Below are 20909 nucleotides of genomic sequence, written 5' to 3'. Positions count from 1 at the left end.
GATTGGCTCACTTCGTTCTTCCAAAAGAGAATAGTGTGGCACTATTTATCCTTCTTCAGAATAAGATTGATCTGATCAACGCCATGACCGGGCGTTGTGCTTTGCACAAATATGCACATGTGCCATGATGGCACTTGCATTGACATACGATTACCTCGGTCCTGTTCCCTACGGCTGTGGTTGGCGGTAGCAGCGGATCCACAGTCATTCCTCCCAGCGCCCTTCCTACGGAACGAATCCCAGTTACCAGATCTGTGAAATTTGTTTACGTAAGCAATCTCCACGATTGGGTCAGATGGTTCATGAGTGTCATGGTGTCATGCACTGCTCAATCATTGTGACGCCATATCGAGCCGAATCCTTTCTACATGATCGACGACGACAACGACGACGACACGAGAATGAAGCTACAGAGCCTTGATGTGACTACGTTTCGATTTCGTGTTCATGCAATTCCAGTTCACAAACGCTTGGATGCTCCATCCAAAGGAGAGGATCCATCCGCTTCGGACCGCTTGGACATCCGCATCCTTTGAGGTCATAAAGTCCCGCGTACAGATCGATCCCCCGCCTCACATCAGGGGATCTTTCTGATGACTATCTTACTACTTGCGCTCCCGCCTCCTCGCAGCATGCAGTGATGCCTAACAGTGATGTGTCTTGTCGACTGGCTCGCTCCCTCGGGTCTGTAGTCCTTTACTGATTTAGTTTTGACTTGTCTGATCTTGGGTGTGCAGCTGAACCGAGTAGCGAACGGGTGCCAGCTGTAAGTGCGCTTCCATAGCGACACAATGGTACCACTCAACATACCTTTGGTAGATTGGTGGAGTCCATTGGGTGTTTCTTCCCCCAGCATCCGATCTCCCTTTGAGGGTGGTCATTGTGCTGCAGTACAGCACCACAGACTGGATGACTGTACATCAGGAGATTTACATCCTTCATTGACCAGACTCACTTGGCTCAAGGTCCTCTCCGCCTGACGATCGACCGACCGACCGACCGACCGCCGACTGCTAACTCATCCAATGCCATTGATGTATACACCATGTCGCCTCTGCCCTCGCTCCAGCCCACTGTCCCCACCATCCCATCTCTATTATCGTCCTCATCCTCCTCAAGCGACACCGCTATCATTTCGTCCTCCGATTCAGTCCACCACCGCCCAGTACGTCTAGATCCTGCACCACTACCATCCTTTATCCCTTTCAAGAGATCATCAGGATCCATCGAGAGTCCATCATCAGGAGTGCGCACGTCAGCAGCTGCAATACGACATCATCCTCGTGCTCAGGGACAACAACCCACAACTAAGCCCACCACTGGAGCATCCTCCAGTCAGTCAATCATTCACCCTCGATCATCATCCCTGAGCGAGTGGTCGAATCTCCACTGTCCATCACTTGACTTTGGCCATGCTCCTCCTGCTCACACTCGCCTCCTTCCTTCTGAAGCACTGAATAGACCTCCCATTTACCGACCTCTCCCGCCGCCTCTGCCTCCTTACGTCCCTGACCCATCTCCCTTCCCAGCCCTTCCTTCAGGTGACGGTCCGATCATCCCACTATCTCCCACTCGATTCAATTCTCAGACATTCACATATCATCAACCTCAACCACGACATTGGCAGAATGTTTTCCCACCGCCTTCTCCCTCCGCTTTGATCGCTCACGGAGGACTGTTCCAAGGTCCCATTCACTCACCGTTTCCGTTCTTCACTTGGGTCAGAGACGATTTACCCACGGCCGAGATACCGATGAGCAAGAAACAAGCTTCTACACCTGGAACCGGGGCCCCGTCAGTCCCTTCGATACCGTCTCCTAGCGAGGCTCCTGTCCCAGCCAACAAGAGGCGAAGGACCAGAGGCTCAGGACGCCTCGCGACATCGTGTGATGTCTGCAGTAGAAGGAAAGAAAAGGTGAGGCTGTCAACGATATGGTACCGCGGGACAGCGCATCCGGCTGAACTCTCCGCGAGACACAGTGTGATCAGCTACTCCCTTGTGCACGTTGCAAAGAGCGTGAGGTGCCAGATGAATGCTCGTACAGTCGGGTGGAGCAGATTCAGGCAGCCAAGGAGACGCGGCTGAGACGCAAGTTTGCAACGGCCGATGGTGGTAGAGCCATGTCAACTGCCCATGAAGAAGCTGCGGAGGGGAGTCCGTGTAGGGACGAGCCACACGCTTCAGCCATCCTCCGTACCAAGACCCCAGACCAGCGTGGAGTCCATCAGCCTACCGGGTCTGCCAAGGACAAGACCTACAGCCGAAGAAGTGATGACCCGCACCGTCTGAGGTACTCCCTGATGGCAGAGACTCGGCTACCTACAAGTCCATTGGCACACCTTTCATCGTGCATACAGTCAGCTGACGGGCCAAATTCCCGTGACTCTGAAGTCGACAACTCACACACAAGTCTCGCAACCATCACCTCGGACGAAGCTTCCAATCGCATCGAGGGACCGACGGCACCTCTCGTACTGCCGCAAGTCCTGGCAAGTGGTATGGACAGGCACTCTGACACTGGATCCTCGTGGTCTGATGCAGTTCAAAGGGACGACGGACCGCCATGTCCATCTCCGCCCAGCTCAATGGGGAGTGTGGCGGGAGATGGGGATGGAGAAGGTGACTTGATGGAAGAGGATGAGTTTCAAGGTGTCGGGAGTCGTCGAAATCAGACGCCAAGAACCCAACTTGACAACCATGACGAGCGTGAGCTATCTCCCATACGTGAGGCCAACACACTCATATTCTGCGGTGGCAGGAACGTTTGTCGGCCGAAGCCACTTTGGACCGAGTCTCGCACTGAAAAAAATACTCAAGGTGAGCGAGGCAGGCGTCATATGTACATAAGGTGCACCAATAGGCTGAACCTTTACCCTTGTGAAGAACGAGACGCCATGTATCCCTCTCAGCGACGTTCGGTTCTACCCCCGCTACACAGAGACCAGTATCGACGACGCCAAACTTTTCTCGTTCCACTCGGTGATGCAGGAAACTCTGAGATATCTGCCGAAAAAGTCAAGCTGCGATAGGTACATCGTCGCGTTTTTCTCGGCATACAATGAGTGAGAGCATCGTCCTTCCAAAGCAGGACGGACTGAAACGATACAGATACGTTGATATCATCTACGAACCGGACTTTCGAGCAAAGTACGAAGCATTTTGGACGGTCGTGGTTCAGCCGAATCCCAGACCCAACGTCGAACTTCGGTTCCTGGCTCTGCTCTTGATCGTCCTTGCCTTCGGGGTTCTTCTGGATTACAACCAAGACACGTCATTGCTTGACGGTCTAGGCGTTTACAATGACGATGTTCGGAGAAATTTCGAGAGGATGCTGAACGAAAGCAGAGACGAATCATTTGGACTTGCAGATCGGGAAGAGCTCTCGCATGTCTTGTCGCGAGCTGCAAACAGAGCTCTGGCAGAGGCGAGTACATTTCATGAGCCGTCTTTGGATTCGGTCACTGCGAAAATCATGGTGAATTGAATTGCGATGCGCTGTCACTAGCTGAAACAATGGGCTCGTAGCTCTCGCTCTACTATGTGATTTGCAGGCGAGTCTTCGAGGGCTGGACCATGATAGGTGAAGCTGTCCGCGCTGCTCAGGCACAAGGGTGAGAGCACGAGGGCTAAAGCTGGTACTGATCGCTTCAGCATGCACGTCGATCCTTCCATCTGGGACATGCCGCCTCTCCAAGCAGAGATAAGGCGGAGACTCTGGGCACGTAAGTGGGGAGTGGGGAATGTGGCGCCACACTTGAGTTGACATGGACTCTTCACACAAGACATGTACACGCTCGACAGGTGAGTCTGATGAAAGATCATCAACCAAGCGATCTGTGGTGATGCTCTCCACAGATCTCTAGCTCTCTACGTGGGCCGACCCTTCGCCGTCGTCTCGGAGTACACTACCCGCCCTCCTGTCAACGCCACCGATCAGAGCATCGCTTCCGCATCACACCAAGACAACATCATTATCGCGACCCTTGATAATCCCACGAAATCCACGTTCTTGATCCTCCACTATCAACTGGCCAAGATCATCGGTGAAGCGCAGGAGAAGTGTTTCGGTATATCTGGCAAGAGACGATACAAGGATGTCTTGGATTGTGAAGAACTTTTCGACGCTTTCAAAAGGAGCCTTCCGCCACATTTCCGACTGGATGGTGATGAAGCGGATCATTCCCTAGATTTGTCAGACGAGTACAAGTGGCTCGTGCCTCAGAGACTGAGCTTGATCAGCAAGTATCATCTCGCCCGGATCAGCTTGCACCGACCATATCTCTTACGGAGTTTCAGGCATCGTGGGGATACAATGTTTGCGAAGAGTAGAGAAGCTTGTATAGAAAGCTCTGTTGCGGAAATTCAACTGAGAACGGCGTTGGAGGGTTCAGACCCGTTGGACAGATTCAAGTGGATGACTGTGAGTAGGGATAGGGCGAGCGGCGAGCTGCGGCGTTCAACCCAAACGAGGAATGCCAGACGAATCACGCTGATGATTCTTTTTCCACCCTTGAAGGTGGCATCTGGTTTCAACACTGCCACTATTCTCGGTTGCTTGTGTATCTTTCCCATGCGGGGAGATGGTGACTTTGATCAGCGGAGCGTGCTACAGTTATTGGAAAAGTACGTCTCGATTCAAGAAAAGACGCTCCGAAGAGATGAGCGACTAGAGGACGAATTAAGAGTCTTGCGAATGATGCTCCAGCGAGCCAAGATCAACATGTCGATACCGAAATTCAATCACAGAGCGAGACACTCCTCAGCAGTTGAACCAACCCCCATCACGATCTCTAGAGGTCTAGATCCTCAGCTGGGCAACGCAAGGGTTACGACTGATCGCAAGTGTACGCCAATTTTCTCCTTCTGCCTTCCTCGACCAGATCTTTCAGTGACCTCAACGACGACGCACAACCACATCTCTTCACGTTCAAGCCAAACCGACCAAACCTTAGCACCAGCTTTCCAGCCCGACACTCAAGACGATCCAGCGTTATCCCCGCTGCGGCCGCATGATCCATCGTCCTCCGTCCCTAGCACAAGTGGACAAATGACAGGCAGTCCCCAAGTCACTCCACTTACGGACATCTGGGACTTGGGAGCAGAGCAATACCCTCTCGATGCGGAAGCTTGGCTCAATCTCTTCGCTCAATACCCTCAACATGATCAGAGCTCGGATTTGTTCTTTGGTCTCATGGGCATGGGAACCACGACAACAGAGGAAGGATGGATGCAGCACGGCCAGCAGGATCCTGATCCGCAGAGTCAGGCGGACGTTCCGGTGTGTACTGCGAGTAACGAGCGCCGATTTGGAGGGATTCCTGCGTTTGGTCTGGAGTCTGGGGCCGGTGGCTCGAGGAGCAGCTGCGCTTCGAGGCCAGCGACGAGATGAGTGATCAGAGATAGACACAAGTGGTCCGTTGAACCATTGCCGAGACCACAGCATCTTGTGTGGAAGAGCGTGTGTGTGTGCATGTGTAGCCACACACATCCCCGCAAAATTAGCACATTGTCACCATGGACCTTGATCATCTGAAATGCCATATACATTTTTTTTTGGGAGAATTGCTCGAAATTGGTCTGCACCGGAGAAAAGGGGAGTTTGCGTGTCCGTGGTTGAAAAGGTGATGAGAAGCATAGGTCGACCGGCTTCGAAAGAGATGTTGCGGTGGCAGAAGTTGAAATGATGGGGTATATCATCCAATCCGACCGACTAGTTTGTATGATTCCCCGCAGTAAAGCAGCTTTGACTCCCCTTTCAATCCCTCTTTGTCTCTCTCTCTCTCTCTCTCTCTCTCTACTGCTGCTTGCAATCTGGGTTCGCCGCGGCCGCATCAGCATCACCGACCTGGATATCGAAATCACTTGATCAGCGTCAGCCACACAGAAGCAGGCAGAAAAGCCCGGAAGATCACTCACCTCGTCGTCATCCTCATCGTCGTCCTCATCGTCCTCGTCAAACTCTTCCAGATCCTCGTCCTCGTAGTCCTCCTCGTACCTCAGAGCCTTGCCCGTGAAGTAATCAATGGCGCGCGGAATGATCTTCTCCTTGAACTCTTCTCCGAGCTGGTAATCTGTCTCGAGTCTCGCGTCCAGCTCTTCCAGCTCATCCTCGTCAACATCTTCTGATTCGAGAGTCTCAGGTGTAGGTGGTTGGGGAGGTTTGAAAAAGTTGAAGAAGGAATCAGTTGGCACGACTTTGCGGACGACACGGGTGCGGCCGGTGCCTGGACAGAACGCGTCAGACGAGGTCCGGTCCACAGAGGCCTCTAACCCACTCTTGTTCCTCTGCTTCTTGATCTCGACCTTTTTGGTGAGATCCTTGTCTTCCTTCCACTTGATATCGTATCCGATAGCTTTGTCGTAGACAAAGTCTCCGCCGTATCCGACTTTCTCCTGAGAAGCGTGTGAGATCGACATGAGATTGGAGGGCAAGGTAGCTCACCTGGTAGTAATAAGTCTTCGTGAGCTCAGTGTCGCTGAAGAAGTCATTGGGACCGAAAGTGAAGTGGATCTTAAATCCGGGTTGGCCGTTGCTTTTTTCGTCAGACAAGTATGATAGCCGGACGTCGAGGAGAACTTTGAGTACCTGAAGTCGACAGTCAGCACTCTGCGCAGGCGCCTACCGGCGGTGAAACCCACCTCCTCATCTCTGTCGGTGATGGTCTCAGAGATCGGGACGTGGTTCTTCAATGCTGTCAACCAGAATTCTGGAACTCCCTGAACGTTCTCATCGCCTTCTGCCTTCTTGCCATCTTCATCGAGGTTCTCAATCTTGGCTCCTTCTTCCTCTTCATCTTCGTCCTCGCTGTCCTCGTCTGACTTTTTGCCGGCCTCGACCTCTTCGTCTGTGGGCTCAACTTTACCGGTGATGATGGCTAATCGTCGGTCGTAGAGGGGAGTGTACTTCTCGAGGAACTGCCAGCCAATGTCAGGGATCACGTTTCTAGCCAAGAATGTAGGCTCAACTGACCTTCTTTTCAAGATCCAAGATGGCCAATTGAAATTCGCTCTCAATCTTAGAGTGCTCAACTTGAACACCCTTCAATCCATCGATCCTGCGCCTGACACTGGCAGGGAGGGATTCGATGTAGCCCGATGATCGGCCAATGAGCTCGTCAAACTTGGCTTGCGCGAGAGCGAGAAGGGCGGGATTCTGGTCAAGTATCAGCGACTCGCGTCCTGCCATGGAGGACTATCAAGCACGAGGAGCAGGAAGCGGAGACCGAAAAGTCACACCGCCTCCGCAGGCTTGGACACATGAGGCCGGCGAGAACTCTCGCAGAACACTGGACCATAAAGGACCCTCTGGTCTCAATATGAAATTTCCAGAACAAACGTTTTGTTCAAAGAGAAAAAAATGTATAATAACCAAACCCCCCCGACTCACCTTGGCGAGAAGACTGGCAGGGTTCACTCCACTGACGTCCTCTTCCGCGCCGTCTTCCTCCTCATTCTCCCCGATATCCTCAACTTGAGGTCTACCAAGATTGGCAGGTCTGTTGGACAGGACTGTCGTGTCGAGGGGAGTGTTCTGAGGAGTAGGTGCGACGTCTGTAGACGAAGCGGGTCGATTGATCTGTTGAGACTGAGACATGATGGATGGATGGGAAGTGTATCACGCGTCTCTGATGAGTGTATTCGTCCTCGAGAGAGCTGACCTGTCAAGGGCAATATAAGAAGGAGAGAGAGATAGAGAGTGAGGATGGGTGGTGGTGGCGAGAGATAGAAGGGGGAGCGCGCGTTGTAACCTGACCTGGAAATTTTTGATTCCGTTCGCGTCGGAGGGGAGCTAATGGGGGCGAGTGAGTGAGTGAGAGTGAAGTTGAATTACGCCGAAATGTGGCACTTGGGAGCTTTGCGAGGCGGAATCATGATGGATGACGATCGAGGGCTTGGGGCGGATCGCTATTCTACTTCTCCTCTTTCGTCCATCGCCATTACTCTGCGATCATGACCTCTAATAGCAATGGCGAGTCTCATCTCGCTATCGATTGCCATAAGCTCGACTTCAGCTGGAATCAAGACTCAGAGCTTGTACTGGAAGGTGTCGATCTGAATTTGGGGAAAGGATCGAGGTGCTTGTTGATTGGAGCGAATGGTGGTGAGTAGGAGATTGAGCACGCACAGAATAATGTTTCACCGCTGACTGGTATGGGACAGCCGGTAAATCGACGCTTCTTCGAATTCTGGCTGGGAAACGATTGACGAAAACGAGAGCGTGCAAGATTCTTGGTCAGGATGTGTTCATGAACCCTCCGAATGTGAGTGGGCCATCTCTCAGGTGGCAGAGGGGCAAGGCGCGCCAGGCAATCCAGCTGATCCTCATGCGATCTAGGGAGTCGTCTACCTAGGTACAGAGTGGTCTACGAACCCTGTTGTCAGGAGCGACATTGTCGTCTCTGAATTCCTAGATTCAGTTGGAGGATACAGGCACAAGGAAAGGAGAGACAGGCTCTTATCCATTCTGGATGTCGACTTGGATTGGTGAGCGGCTATGACGTGCAAAACATATTGTTTCTGACTTGGCGTTTAGGCATATGCATCAAGTGAGCCTTGCTTGGGCCGCGATTGCATGGCGATCTCGGCGGAATGCTAACGTCGGAGCCAGATCTCAGATGGAGAGCGACGCCGGGTCCAACTCTGCATGGGGCTTATGACAGAATGGGATGTTCTTCTTTTGGACGAAGTAGGCTCCTGGTCTTGATCGGCTTTCTCGTTGACTTACTAACCCCAATGCAAGGTGACCGTCGATCTGGACGTTCTTGTCCGATCCGACTTGATCAACTTTCTGATCCAAGAGACAGAGACGAGAGGAGCAACCATAGTCTGTGAGTGGGCAGTGGTTACTCGCTTCCGTGATACACTCGCAATCGAGATAAGATAACCTCTGGTCCGTTGCGCTGATACGTACTTCTGCCAGACGCAACTCATATCTTTGACGGTCTATCGTCCTTCCCAACGCATATCTGCCACCTCCAACTCGGTCGTACGCCTCGACCGTTGCATGTCTGGGAAGCCACTTCTGGCGTCGAAGATCTGTTCAAGCTCGCTTTGCAATGGACGAGAGAGGACAGAGATCTTCGGAGGATCAAGGAAAAGGAAACGGGTCGCGTTCGAGGCCCTAAGAAGGCTGACGAGGTGAGTGTGCTGCAGAGATTCGCTGCGGCTTCATTTGATTCCTCGCCTACCTCTTCATATGTGCGCTGGCATCGGTGCTTACTTTCTTCCAAAAGACGAAAGACGCCAAAATGTTCTTCGAAAAGTACGACTACTCGCACTGATGGAGAATATTCCATCGTCTCATTCTCCGACGTGGTTGATTGAAATCAAACAATGGGCTTTCCCCAAGTCCAACCAAATGGCATACTAGAGCATAGAAGACGGGCGACGAGATCTCAACGATCTGCTCCAGTTGCTCGCATTTTAGACATCCCGCACCGCTGTAATTTTCAACAAAACATCATCTTTCAACGAGCATCAACTGCATTCTTTCCGTTCGACATTTTCTTGCACAGCATCAACTGCATATAAACACCAACAGCATCAACTGCACACGATTGTATATCCTCGTATCAGCCTCTCACGGCTTGTTTGTCTTTCATATATCCATCACTTATCCATCTATGCATGCTCTAGGCCACCACTGAAACGCTCGTTGCGCTGTCTAAGACGCGGAGCGCAAGCGAACACGCGCCCGAACATGAAGCGATGCCGTTCTACTTTATGGGCCGGATCCGCCTAATCTGTCTTCGTCTCTGTGCCGTGGCACTGTCCCAGAGTCTTCAACAGAGCCGTGGAGTCCATTCTGACTACTGCTTTCTCGAAATCTAATGAACTTGGAAGAGGCAGATCTCGCACATGTAATTACAATACACCAGATGGTGTACGTGACCAAATTGCCTCCCCATGTCGGACCTGTCGACAACAATTCTATGTAGGTCCCAAGCCTTCGATCGAGCCTCTCCTGAGCGCCAGCGCCCCGTACAGCAACACGAGGAGAGGTTGGCGTCCCACGCAAGCTGTTTGACGCCTCTCGGTACCTCAAATTTGGGTACCTGGCTGAATTTTCGAGACCCCCTCCCATTTCTTCATTCGTTCGTGCAAGAGAAACACATGAATGGGAGATGGATGCAACAGACCCGTCTGCGTACACTCGATCTCACTAGTACCGGGAGGACTCAAATGCAAGCTGATGGAAGATGACATCAGAGCTGTAGCACTGCTAATCTGTCGGCCGCTATGGATATTATAGTCTCTGACACCGTTGCCGTATCCGCGATTGGTTGTACCATCCATCCATCTGAGGACGCGATTGATTTTCCTTTGAGTTGCTCGCGTCCACATTAAAATAAAGAAAAAATTCAGACGGTGTTGACAGACCAGACTCGCAGACCCTGGAGTACCTACATGATAGATGCGACATGTATCCGTTTGACTCCACTTGTAAGCAGTCAGAACAGGGTCCGCTCCATCCAACAGTACACTGAATGATGAAAATTTAGGGAACAGTGAATGGCATAAAGAATACCGTCCATTGAGGTGTATGGATCCACTGAAAAATAACAAAAAAAGGTAAAACAACAAACCAAATCTTCCGGGGTGAGAGGCAGAGGATGGGGGGGCGCAGGGGCGGCGCTTCTAAACATGCCTGTATGTCCATTGGGCTGGGATATTGAGATTGTAACGGACAGAGAGAGAGAGAGAGAGTGTGTGTGTGTGTGTGTGAGCGCGAAGCTTTTGAAGGCTTGTAAAAGTGTAGCAACAGGACAGCAGGAGCGCATGTTTAGAGTCGTCTCTCAATTTTCAACGTCATTTCAGCCTCCTCTCTCTCTCTCTCTCTCTCGGCTCTATTCGTAGGAGAGGTATCCATCTCAAAGACATCTCGAATCTGAATTCAACACAAACTCTTTGCATTCGACTCACTCTATCAACACATACACACACAGAGATTCAATCCTTTTGTCATTCTCTACCCCTCCCCAACTTCACTCATTTGTTGGAGAGAGAGAGAGAGAATATCAGGGAAGGTGATTTGGACGATCACCTCTAAAAATAACAGCAGACTCCCTTGTATCTCTATCCCCTGTTGTTCCCCCCTTTCCCCCCTCCCTCTAGCTTCCGCTGCAGTGTTCAACTTGCCGCTGTAGTTACCATTCTCTCGAGGTATCATCTCGCCCAAGTTGCGTTGCCGCCTTTCTCTCATCCCGTCAAACAATCCCGAAATCCCCATATTCTACAAACTTTAACCTATCATTGGTCGACCCGGCACTTGAGGAAGCGATCAAAGGGTGTACACCACGGTCAATCTGGGACCTTGACGAACAAAACAAGCTCTAACAAGACTCTCTGTGGAGAATCAACCATCGAGTCCAACTCTCGACCTTGATTCTGCCCCCACATCCCCCCTTGAATCCCACCCGACAGCCGTTGAATGACACTGTAGAAAGGGTACCCATTTTCAACTCGTTTCCAATTCTATTCACCGCACTACCAACACTCTCATTGCAACGCACTCGTCATACCCATCATCATGGCTACACGAGTGAGTGCCCCCAAAGGCATACAAACAGACAGTTCGCTGACGATAATGTTCCTCTCTTGATGTTTTGATTTTTCATGGATATTTTGAATCCGTCTGTATCCATTCAAACATTCAACCCCATTCATCATTCAACTCTCTCTCTCTCTCTTGACGCTTGACTCTCATCATCTCCCTCTCTTCCTCTCTCACATCCACGACCCTTCCCTAATCACCTTGTCCCCCTCCTCCATTCCTACCCTTCTCCCTCATGACCATGCGTCGTCACCTTCCTCGGAATGCGACCCAATCACAGGGACCTCACACTCGACGAGCGAGTCGCACACGAGCAAATGACGAAAACGCCATGCCTTCACAGACATTGAGGGCAAAGGCTTCCATGTCGCATCTCGGTCCAGCTCAAAAGTCAAACGCTCTCAATGCGTCTTCTGCCCCACTGAAAAAGACAGCTGCGGCAACTACTGCCACCGGCGTCAAGGCTGGAGCCAAGCGGACTGCTTTGGGTGGAGTCGTTTCCAACGCTCAAAAGGAGGATCAAGAGGACGATGGCAAGAAGCCAGGTGAGCGAGAATGACTCAATAAGCAGGTCCACGCTGACAGATTCATCAGTCAAAGTAAAGGCTGAACCACGCGCTCCCCTCCAATCCAGAACGAATGACACCAACATTGCTCAGACTCGACCTATCGCCCCTGTTCCTCACCGGTCCAAACCCGTCACTGTCCTTGCCTCCAACTTCGAGGCCTCACGTATCAAGTCTGAAGATGATGTCTCAGAGATGGATGTAGACAATCGTCGCACTGATGACTTGTCTACGGCGATGCCTCTAGAGGTCAAGTTGGATGCTGGAGAGAGTGAAGTCGAGGATGTCTCCGAGGGCGAAGAGGAAGATGAAGAGGAGGAAGACGATGAAGATTGGCTCAGAGCGACTGATGAAGAGGTCATTGCGGCTCAGGAGCAATTGGCACTGGTGCGAAGCACGTTCAAGGACGATATCGACATGTTCGACACCACTATGGTGGCTGAATACGCCGATGAAATCTTTGCACACATGGAGAACCTGGAAGAACAGGTCTTGCCTAATCCTCGGTACATGGACTTTCAGACAGAGATCGAGTGGTATGTAGCGACTCATTTATCTCACGAGTGCCTGCTGACACCCTCCCTTCGCAGGACCATGCGAACGACTTTGATCGACTGGCTTCTCCAAGTCCACCTTCGATACCACATGCTCCCTGAGACTCTATGGATCGCGGTCAACCTCGTCGATCGATTCTTGTCCGTCAGAGTCGTCTCTCTTGTCAAGCTGCAGCTGGTCGGCGTCACGGCCATGTTCATTGCGGCAAAGTACGAGGAGATCTTGGCGCCAAGGTAGGTCGCAAAACACATGTCCACCCGCTTACATCTACAGCGTGGACGAGTTCGTCTACATGACTGAGAATGGCTACACGAAGGACGAGATCCTAAAGGGTGAACGAATCATTCTCCAAACACTCGACTTCACCGTTTCTTCCTACTGCTCTCCTTACTCTTGGGTCCGACGCATCTCCAAAGCAGACGACTACGATATTCAGACTCGGACGTTATCGAAATTTCTGATGGAGGTCACTCTGTTGGACCACCGCTTCTTGAGATGCAAACCCAGCATGATCGCTGCTATTGGCATGTATCTTGCGAGAAAGATGCTAGGCGGAGATTGGGTGAGTCATCTGGTTTAAGCGAGGGTCTCTCAGACTCACCCCTTGCTCTCAGAACGAGGCGTTCATCTACTACTCCAACTTCACCGAAGCGCAGCTCATTCCTGGAGCGGCCTTGCTTTGCGAAAGGCTGGTCGAGCCTGACTTTGAGTCGGTGTACGTGTACAAAAAGTACTCGAACAAAAAGTTCCTGCGCGCCTCAACCTTTGCACGAGATTGGGCACAGAACAACACCACAGCATTCTAGGTTCTTGGTGAGTATTTGGTGACGAGACTGGAACGCGGCTGATCTCGTGCGAAGGTTCTAGTATCCTCTCTCATATGGACATTTCGATGGAGCTCAGCTTCTTCGCTCCTCTCCCCTCCTACCTGCACCGAGTCAATCGCATTTTGACTCGCCCCGCGTGAATATCAGCATTGTGTGGAATAAAAACACCAAGTTCCCTCTCCCTCGCCCTCTCGTCTATCCATTATAATAACCAAACACTTGGGGTGCGACATTGGTTGATCGGAACCGACCGACCGACACATCATTCTGATGAGCCTTTGTACGATCCCAACAATAACGAAAGTCACGACCAATTTCCACAAAGTCTCTCATCCCCTCTGCTCCCTCCCCGCTTCGTAACGACCCAAATCATACCTGCCATACCCTGTGGCCTCGAAGACACGCGAAGCCTCCTTTTTCTTCCTATTCCTGCATCCCGGTGGTCTCTTGCATGATTTCCTTCTTTCTCTCCCCTCGCTGCGACTGTAAAACAACCCTCTCACCCTTTCTATCTTGGTGTGCGGCGACAAAGGGGCCGGCGGCGCTTGAGGCATAAACTCCCGAGTTTGGTTACCTCAGTATAGACTTTCGCATCCCTCGTGTCTTTGTACTTCTCGAGGAGGCAGTCTTTCTCATACCGTCCTCCTGTCTCATGCATTTTACCTCTGGTTTTGAACAGAGTGTCAGTGCCAAGCCAAAGACTGTCCGCTGTGCTGATCAAAGGCAAAAAGGATGCATTATGATCATTCCTATGGAAGGTCTGCACCACTCTGACCGCAGAAATTTCGTCAAGCAGACATCTCTTTCGGTGTCAGGAGTGAGGCAGGTCCTTCAGGATGTCGGGGACCGACAGGCGCTTCCACTACTCCACCATTCCTGACGACATCGCCATTGGTGTTCACCACGCCGCCCAGTTGCTTCATCTCCAAAGCATCGCCATTCGACTGCCGTCCAATAGTTCCATTGACATTCTCGACTTTTGCCTGAATGCCCCTCTTTGTATTCCCGCCTCGTCGCTTTGTTCCCTTGAAAATGTCCTTCAAGACTTCTTGAACGTCTGTATTCTGACCAATTGGTTTCTTTTTCGGCGTCGTCTCGTCGACTGATCGATTCCCGGCCGTCGAAACGATGGAAGGAGGAGCTGATCCGTTGATCGAGTCGTTCCTTATTCTGCTTGCTGCTGCTGCTGCTCCTCCACCACCATCACCTAAGGCTTCTCGCAAATCTGAAACGTCGATCGTCCGTGAAGCTGTACGTTGACCGACAGAGTGGTACGAATTATTGTTCAGCGACATGATGACAGAAGCGACGTCAAAATGGTGGGTATCATCCGCAGTATATCGCCCTATCGACGAAAATCGCTCGACCGAATCCTTTAGCGCGGATTCGACAGACCACCGAACTGTGAAGTTTTTGGTGAGGGATGATGCGTCCTTCTGAGTCGTCTGAAGGACCAAAGGAGACGACGTCAAGGCGGATACCAACATCTCAGGATCCATGAAAGGGAGTGAAGATGCTGATGACTCGCCCTCTTTCATATTAGGCACGAATTGGACAGGCTGATCCGGTGGTGGAAGGATTCCAGGTGGTGGCGCAACTGCACTAGGCACTTCGAACGGTTCAGCAAGTGTGTTAATTGCCTGAACATTGACGAGTCAGTATCAATCCTTTGACGAGACATGCCAATCCACCACCACCCTCACCTTGTCTGAATTCTCGATGACTTGACCGATACCCCACTTTTGACCGATGAGTCTCCAGACGGCCCCTATGACCTCCTTGATGGATCGCTTCCGCTCAAACACCCAAGCTCCTTGTCGTCCATCACCAGATCGTCTGACCAGCTCGACGCTCGCATCTCGATCGAGAGCCAAAAGCATCGGCACGCTCGTCAGGAGGACGGCAGAAGGCACAGCGTCAATGAGGGCTTCCAAGATCTGTATGATGGCTGTAAAGTCGTATGGCGTGGCAACGTTATCGAATGACCCCACGACGAGTGTGGAGTTCAATCGGGTCAACGGCAATGAGACCCGTCGATGGAGTCGCTTGCAAGGTGGGGTCATGCCTCCGTTGGATTTTCGAGGTGGCGTTGAGCGGCCTTCGACCAAACTCGACTTTCGTGGTGTCGCTTGACCTGGGCCGGTGGACTGGCGAGGCGTAGGCACTGGAGTGGGTTCCTGCAGGTTGAATGATACGCCTTTTTCGAGAGATTTGCCACGCTCAATTGGGACGGGTGTGGTGCTGACAGGGGGAGCGAGAACAACATCTTTTGCTGGGACGAGAGGGCTCGCATTGACCTTTGCTATCGGTGTCGGAGCGAGCACTTCGCCATTGGCAGTGTCTGAGCCTACCAGAGGCGAAGGGATTTCAGGTGATTCCGCGCCGGGCGTAGCTGGCGTGGTTCCTGGACCTAGGCACGAAGACATGGCGAGGGTGTAGATAGCGGCATTGAGGGCATTGCAGAATCGTTTGACATAGATTTGCTCTGGTCTACCAGGCCGTGAGGGATTGCTAGGAGGCACGTCGCCATCTACACCTTTTGAGGATAGTTTCGGCTCACGGGGTAGTTCGTTTTTGATAAACAGCAGGAGAGCTCGAGCGTAAGCTGATCGTACAGGATACGTCGCTTCGCATAGTAGTGGGACAGTCTCTTGCCAGACCTGTGGCGAGATGAGATTCCGCCTGCCTGTCCGTGTGGGAAGGCTATGTTCCATTGTCGACGCGGGTGCTTTCCCTTTATCCTTCTCAGGGCTTGCATGCGTGTCCACGGAAGGGGTCTCGGGAGGATGAGCAGTAGCTTTCGCTTCGAGTTCGTCTGCCCGGATGGCCGTCGATAACAAGCCCATGATGCAGTGAATCAAGACCCGCAAGATCTCCGGTCGAGCCTTGTCATTAACGTCTAATTCTGTCATTCGTACGGCGATCTCCTCGACGACATCGTTTATTTGATCAGCATAGTAAATGTGAGTTCCGAGCGATGCGCTACATTGCACAAGGGCAGGCAAGAGAGCATCCTGGGGATCAATCCTGACCCGACGTGAGATGAGCGAGATGAAGCTGTTGGTCATTTCCACCACTCCTAGACCGACCAATGAAGTCGAGCTGCTGAGAATGCTGGTGATCATAGCGACCAAGGTCGTGTGCTTCGTTGTCAATGGAGCGTCGGGAACTTTGGCAAGGATCTCAACCAATCGAGTGGGTACCACGAATCGGTACTGTAACGACATGAGAGCTGCCAATCGTTCTGCCAACCAGCAGGATCTTTCGACGTCTTGCCATTGAGCCAAGTCGAGGTAGTTCGCAATGGCGTCCAAGACGTACGTCGCCTGAGGGACTTGACAATTCCGTATGAGGGCGGCGAGAGATCGCAAGGCGGCGGACAAGACATCCGTCTGACTGGGACCTTTTTGACCCGGAATGTGGGCCGACAGAGAAGGCGCTCGACGGTTCTGAACAGGTCGCCGAGCGGAAAATTCGCTGAAGAAGGGCGAGGGTGATGAATCGACTTCTATACGGGCAGATTCAACTTGAAGCGAAGACAGGGACCCTTGAAACAGGTTTGTACACAGAGCGGGGACAATGATACCGACTTGAGGTGGGAATTCCGACATTGGCGTGGAGAACAAGGCGTGGGACGATGCAGCGCCGTGGAGAGCTGCCAGACCAATGAGGCGAGTTCGATTCTCTTGCTCCGAGTCGGATTCCTCAGCCTCGCCATTGGAAGTCTGGGTGGGAGGAGCTGCGGCAGATGTAGAACCCGAGCCTATTCTTGCCGTTGCAAACGCAGCGAATTTTTGCAACACGCTCAAGTACATCTTCAGGGTCGAGTCCTCCATTCCTCTACCTCCATCGGTAAAGGTCGTGTAAGCTGTAAAACAAGATGCAGCTCTCCCAATCACTTCTAGATCCGGCCCTCCCTTTTGGTATACTCTGACATCGAGAGAGATGTCGATAATCCGGATAATGGATCGGGAGAAGAGATGAAGATCACGGTGACATTCAGTGATGAGTGTGCGAAGGATGGCTAGGGAAATCAAGAGGGAGCTGTGCGGTTCAAGACGTGTTGGGGAAGGGAGAAGCGAGTAGTCAACGCCTGAGCAGCTCAATTCCTGAGCACCTCACTCACGCTCTACTCTTCGCGTAACCCGCCGTACTCTTTCCAGCCTCCTTGACCACCCTCTTCTCCAACTCGTCCCCGACTTTGGCCAAACGAGATGACTGATTCGTACATCGGTACGTCAACTTGGACAGATCTGAGGACAGCGGTTTGAAATCCGGTCCAGCGGTCAGGATCGCTTTGGAGGGAGGATAACAATCTCGGACCAATTGAGCTTCTTGAAGCGTTCCAAAGCAGTTGCATGACATGGTGCAGTGGCGTCGAGGGTTCGAGAAAGTGGTCAAAGCAATGGTTTGGATGCGCCAAATGGATGATTCCAGATCCAATGTTTGTAGTGCTGATAAACACGGAGGGATAACTACCGGATCCTTCGCGGTATACACAAGCAGCGCTGTCTCCAGGACTTGTCGTATCTGATGGAGGCCAGCGTTTGGTGCCGGATTCAGTGAGGGAGGGAATTCGCTTTCGGACCGTGTTCTCGCGAGTCAACTGTCTCGGGACTGTCCGCTGAATTCTTTTATCGAAGGATGACGGCAAGACAGGTCCAGTCAATGCAAGGGTTGCAAGCTTTCCCTCGATCTTCCAAAATTGATAGTCAGTGTTGGAAAAGAGGCTCGATGCTATGAGTCAAGCCAAGATCCACTGTCGAGACGAAGATGATGACAATGAAAGGGGGATAGGCGATCTGATGGGATGGGATGGATAGGGCGCGTTTTTCCATAATTCGGTTTGGCGGCCGAGAGTCAGAGAGCTACGAACCACAAGATAAATCGTGCATGTAGGGCCGGCCAGGTGGTTCAAGTAAAGGCGCGAGAGGGGTGGAGAACAATGAGCGAACCTTGAGGTATTCGTACCTGCCCCAATTGCAGCGATTGACGCAAGCGAGCATGTACGAGGCCTAAACGACTTTAGTCCTCGGCCTTCATGGCGTGCCACATTTACGAACCGTGTCAAGATGGGTACTCTTCGCTGTCACAACCGTGATGCCGCACACGTGCCATACCCTTTACTTGGTGCTCGCAACAAGTGCCAGACCCCAGGCTGGCTACCTGACCTCATACCAGTCAAGCTCCAAGTCAATGCGGTCAGGCCACAATGTCACCTCGGCTCAATGTGGCACCCTGGCCTACCCACCCGTACCAGTCGCGAATGAGTGATGACACCACCTGTTCCGTAGCTTGGGATACCACACTGCGATGCGAGCTGATAACCCACTGAGAGACTTAGATACATGCATAAGAATGTTTTCCGGGACGTAAATGTCATGTGTACGAAGTGCGAACAGACCAAAAAAAGGTGAGTATGGAGGAGAATGTCGCATGACCTCTATACAGGTCGAACGAACCTGGACAGGGCAAGAAGTAGGTTGCACGGGTCTAGGGACCCGGGGAAAAAGAGTAACAACAGCGAAGGTAATCAAAGCAGATCTACACCCCGGTCTTCCGGCCTCCGATCATATCAAGGCCATGGATTGCAACATATTTTTCACAATCGTATCTTGGGTCGCCTGTACAAAGTCAGCAAGACGCACAGCCAGCTGTCCCCACCGCAAGGATCACGCGAATGTTCTCTTGATCGACAGCTGTCGTGGTGTGGATGTACACTTCCCTGTTGGGGTTGCGGTTCAAGCTCCGGAACTGCAGAGGTCGAGGTCAGTTGTCAGATGTCGGGAAAGGCATAGATGGACTAGCCTTGTTCTTGAAGAACTCGACGGCATCGTTCGCACTGCCAGGTTTGCTGTCGTCCACCGTCAGCTGTGCAGATATACCCCTCAGGATGACGCTGTACTCACCCTGGGAAGTCGGGGAAGTACGGTAAGATTTGTTGATCTTTTTTGATAATTTTGGACGCCAATAGATCCCACTTGTTGGCAAAGAGAATGATGTTGGTCTTGGTGAACCCTGGCACTCAGTGTTTGAGCATTCATCCATGCCAGATTCTAGGGTCAAACACTCACACTGCGAGTTGACAATAGATTCCCAAAGTATCAACGCTTCCATCATGCCGTTCGAGCCTGACTGCGTCAGACTGCCACATATGCTAGCGAATAAGGCCGGCGCTCACTCGTATCTTCTATGATACCCGCATTGTAATCCGCCAGCGAGAAGATGAAGATGATAGCCGTGACGTCCTCGAAGCAGCTGGCCCATTTCCGCCTCTCAGATCTGGGGTTCAAGGCATGAGCGCCGCGTCGAGCAAAGGACAGGGGAACGCACCGTTGCCCACCGACGTCCAAAACTCTCATCCGGATGTCTTTGAGATTGAACCACGTTTCACTGATACCTGTCGTCTTGGCTCGGACACTGGTCACCTGTATCAGCCTTTCAAAGGCTCAGAATTCAGACTAGAACCCACCGCAAAACATCATCATCACTTGGTTTATAGTCGGGTTCAAAGAGCTTCTCCAACTTGCCCTCGGCGTAGAAACTGAAGACAGACATGAGGAGACATCCAGGAGGCAGAACGTTCGCTCACTAAGGGATATTCTCCTGTAGAGCAAACTCATGTGCTCGAGCGTAACACGCTTGGACTTGCTCGTCACTCCACAAAGCTCTCAAGGCTTCCAGGTAACGGGCAGGGAAAGGCTCGCCGGTGTTGATCGCAGGTTCTTGATCGACAAACGAGACGTACTTTCGATTCGCAGGTGAGATGGCCATGGATAACTCGTCCATCGTATCGATGATCGCTCGCATACCTCCAACGACATTGGTGAAGACGATTTTGCGATAATCTTCAATTTCAGCCGGGGAGAATGGTTGGTTATGGATATATCTCATCTTTTTTGATGGGAATGGACTCAGTCAGATCAACTCTACCTGATTGACACAACGACACACTCACCTGCTTCAAGACTGTAGACTTGCCGGACGCGCCTGCTCCAAGGATCAAAAGCTTGACCTCTTTCGCGAGCTTTTTCTCATCTTCTCTCAATGCCCTATCAATCTCTCTTGACCTAGCATCGGCGGCGGGGTCAGCGTTTGACGGAGAAGAGGTACAGGCACCCATTGTGAGCGGCGAAAGATGAGTGGGGACAAGATCACTGGTGAATAACCTTGATGGTGGGCGGGGAGTGAAGAAAGGTGGCGATGGGTCCGTCAAAGTCGATAGATAGCTCTGGTGAGGGACAGCTGAATGATGTAAACTATCACTCGAAGGATGTGTTCTGTGACTCAGAGAGAGAGAGAGTGAGACGAAAGTTTGCTGAGACTCCAAAGGACGGTAAGAATGGGGATCAGCCTCTCGAGGCAGTCCTTTGAGAGAGAAACAGAGAGAGCGAGAGACCGTATGT

The 20909-nt window shown here is 51.8% G+C and overlaps 7 protein-coding genes across 7 annotated transcripts; 4 read left to right on the top strand and 3 right to left on the bottom strand.

Moving 5' to 3' along the window:
- Positions 1–951: 951 nt before the first annotated feature.
- On the top strand, positions 952–2171 carry BD324DRAFT_371107 (hypothetical protein). The gene is made up of 2 exons (XM_022012611.1): positions 952–1221; positions 1318–2171. The coding sequence occupies exons 1-2, from the start codon at positions 1046–1048 to the stop codon at positions 2084–2086; spliced, it is 945 nt and encodes a 314-aa protein (XP_021872552.1). The 5' UTR covers positions 952–1045; the 3' UTR covers positions 2087–2171.
- A 594-nt stretch (positions 2172–2765) lies between these two features.
- Positions 2766–5523, top strand: BD324DRAFT_621661 (fungal-specific transcription factor domain-domain-containing protein). The gene is made up of 8 exons (XM_022015401.1): positions 2766–2818; positions 2885–3063; positions 3110–3476; positions 3527–3612; positions 3653–3723; positions 3784–3802; positions 3857–4421; positions 4518–5523. The coding sequence occupies exons 2-8, from the start codon at positions 2984–2986 to the stop codon at positions 5388–5390; spliced, it is 2061 nt and encodes a 686-aa protein (XP_021872551.1). The 5' UTR covers positions 2766–2818; positions 2885–2983; the 3' UTR covers positions 5391–5523.
- Positions 5524–5929: 406 nt separating this feature from the next.
- On the bottom strand, positions 5930–7595 carry BD324DRAFT_574360 (hypothetical protein; the record flags this gene model as incomplete). The annotated part of the gene is made up of 6 exons (XM_022013057.1): positions 5930–6225; positions 6277–6394; positions 6444–6587; positions 6641–6916; positions 6972–7154; positions 7389–7595. Coding segments are annotated over 6 exons (1224 nt in total), but the record flags the coding sequence as incomplete, so codon positions are not given.
- A 356-nt stretch (positions 7596–7951) lies between these two features.
- BD324DRAFT_578003 (P-loop containing nucleoside triphosphate hydrolase protein) lies at positions 7952–9325 on the top strand (the record flags this gene model as incomplete). The annotated part of the gene is made up of 7 exons (XM_022013291.1): positions 7952–8102; positions 8162–8262; positions 8337–8485; positions 8535–8547; positions 8610–8687; positions 8742–8829; positions 8922–9325. The coding sequence occupies 7 exons, from the start codon at positions 7952–7954 to the stop codon at positions 9323–9325; spliced, it is 984 nt and encodes a 327-aa protein (XP_021872549.1).
- A 2465-nt stretch (positions 9326–11790) lies between these two features.
- On the top strand, positions 11791–13482 carry BD324DRAFT_641695 (cyclin-like protein; the record flags this gene model as incomplete). The annotated part of the gene is made up of 5 exons (XM_022017439.1): positions 11791–12100; positions 12150–12657; positions 12712–12909; positions 12950–13238; positions 13291–13482. 5 exons carry the CDS (start codon positions 11791–11793, stop codon positions 13480–13482), a joined length of 1497 nt encoding a protein of 498 aa, XP_021872548.1.
- Positions 13483–14291: 809 nt separating this feature from the next.
- BD324DRAFT_649978 (hypothetical protein) lies at positions 14292–17868 on the bottom strand (the record flags this gene model as incomplete). The annotated part of the gene is made up of 3 exons (XM_022018071.1): positions 14292–15143; positions 15207–17547; positions 17630–17868. 3 exons carry the CDS (start codon positions 17866–17868, stop codon positions 14292–14294), a joined length of 3432 nt encoding a protein of 1143 aa, XP_021872547.1.
- Positions 17869–19073: 1205 nt separating this feature from the next.
- Positions 19074–20626, bottom strand: BD324DRAFT_641694 (putative heterotrimeric G-protein GTPase; the record flags this gene model as incomplete). Its single annotated transcript, XM_022017438.1, has 10 exons — positions 19074–19127; positions 19168–19257; positions 19333–19357; positions 19413–19521; positions 19578–19634; positions 19685–19785; positions 19837–19923; positions 19976–20047; positions 20096–20397; positions 20462–20626. 10 exons carry the CDS (start codon positions 20624–20626, stop codon positions 19074–19076), a joined length of 1062 nt encoding a protein of 353 aa, XP_021872546.1.
- Between the last annotated feature and the right edge of the window lie 283 nt (positions 20627–20909).

The sequence above is a fragment of the Kockovaella imperatae genome (genome assembly GCF_002102565.1).
Source record: "Kockovaella imperatae strain NRRL Y-17943 chromosome Unknown BD324scaffold_4, whole genome shotgun sequence".
NCBI classification, from domain to species: domain Eukaryota; kingdom Fungi; phylum Basidiomycota; class Tremellomycetes; order Tremellales; family Cuniculitremaceae; genus Kockovaella; species Kockovaella imperatae.
This window is presented reverse-complemented; position numbering and strand designations above follow the sequence as displayed.

Coding starts and splice junctions, on each gene's coding strand:
- BD324DRAFT_371107 (XM_022012611.1), top strand. CDS start 1,046: ATGTCGCCTCTGCCCTCGCTCCAGCCCACTGTCCCCACCATCCCATCT. Junction 1,222..1,317: donor CCTTTCAAGAGATCATCAGG/ATCCATCGAGAG, acceptor AACTAAGCCCAC/CACTGGAGCATCCTCCAGTC.
- BD324DRAFT_621661 (XM_022015401.1), top strand. CDS start 2,984: ATGCAGGAAACTCTGAGATATCTGCCGAAAAAGTCAAGCTGCGATAGG. Junction 3,477..3,526: donor CGGTCACTGCGAAAATCATG/GTGAATTGAATT, acceptor ATGGGCTCGTAG/CTCTCGCTCTACTATGTGAT. Junction 4,422..4,517: donor ACAGATTCAAGTGGATGACT/GTGAGTAGGGAT, acceptor CCACCCTTGAAG/GTGGCATCTGGTTTCAACAC.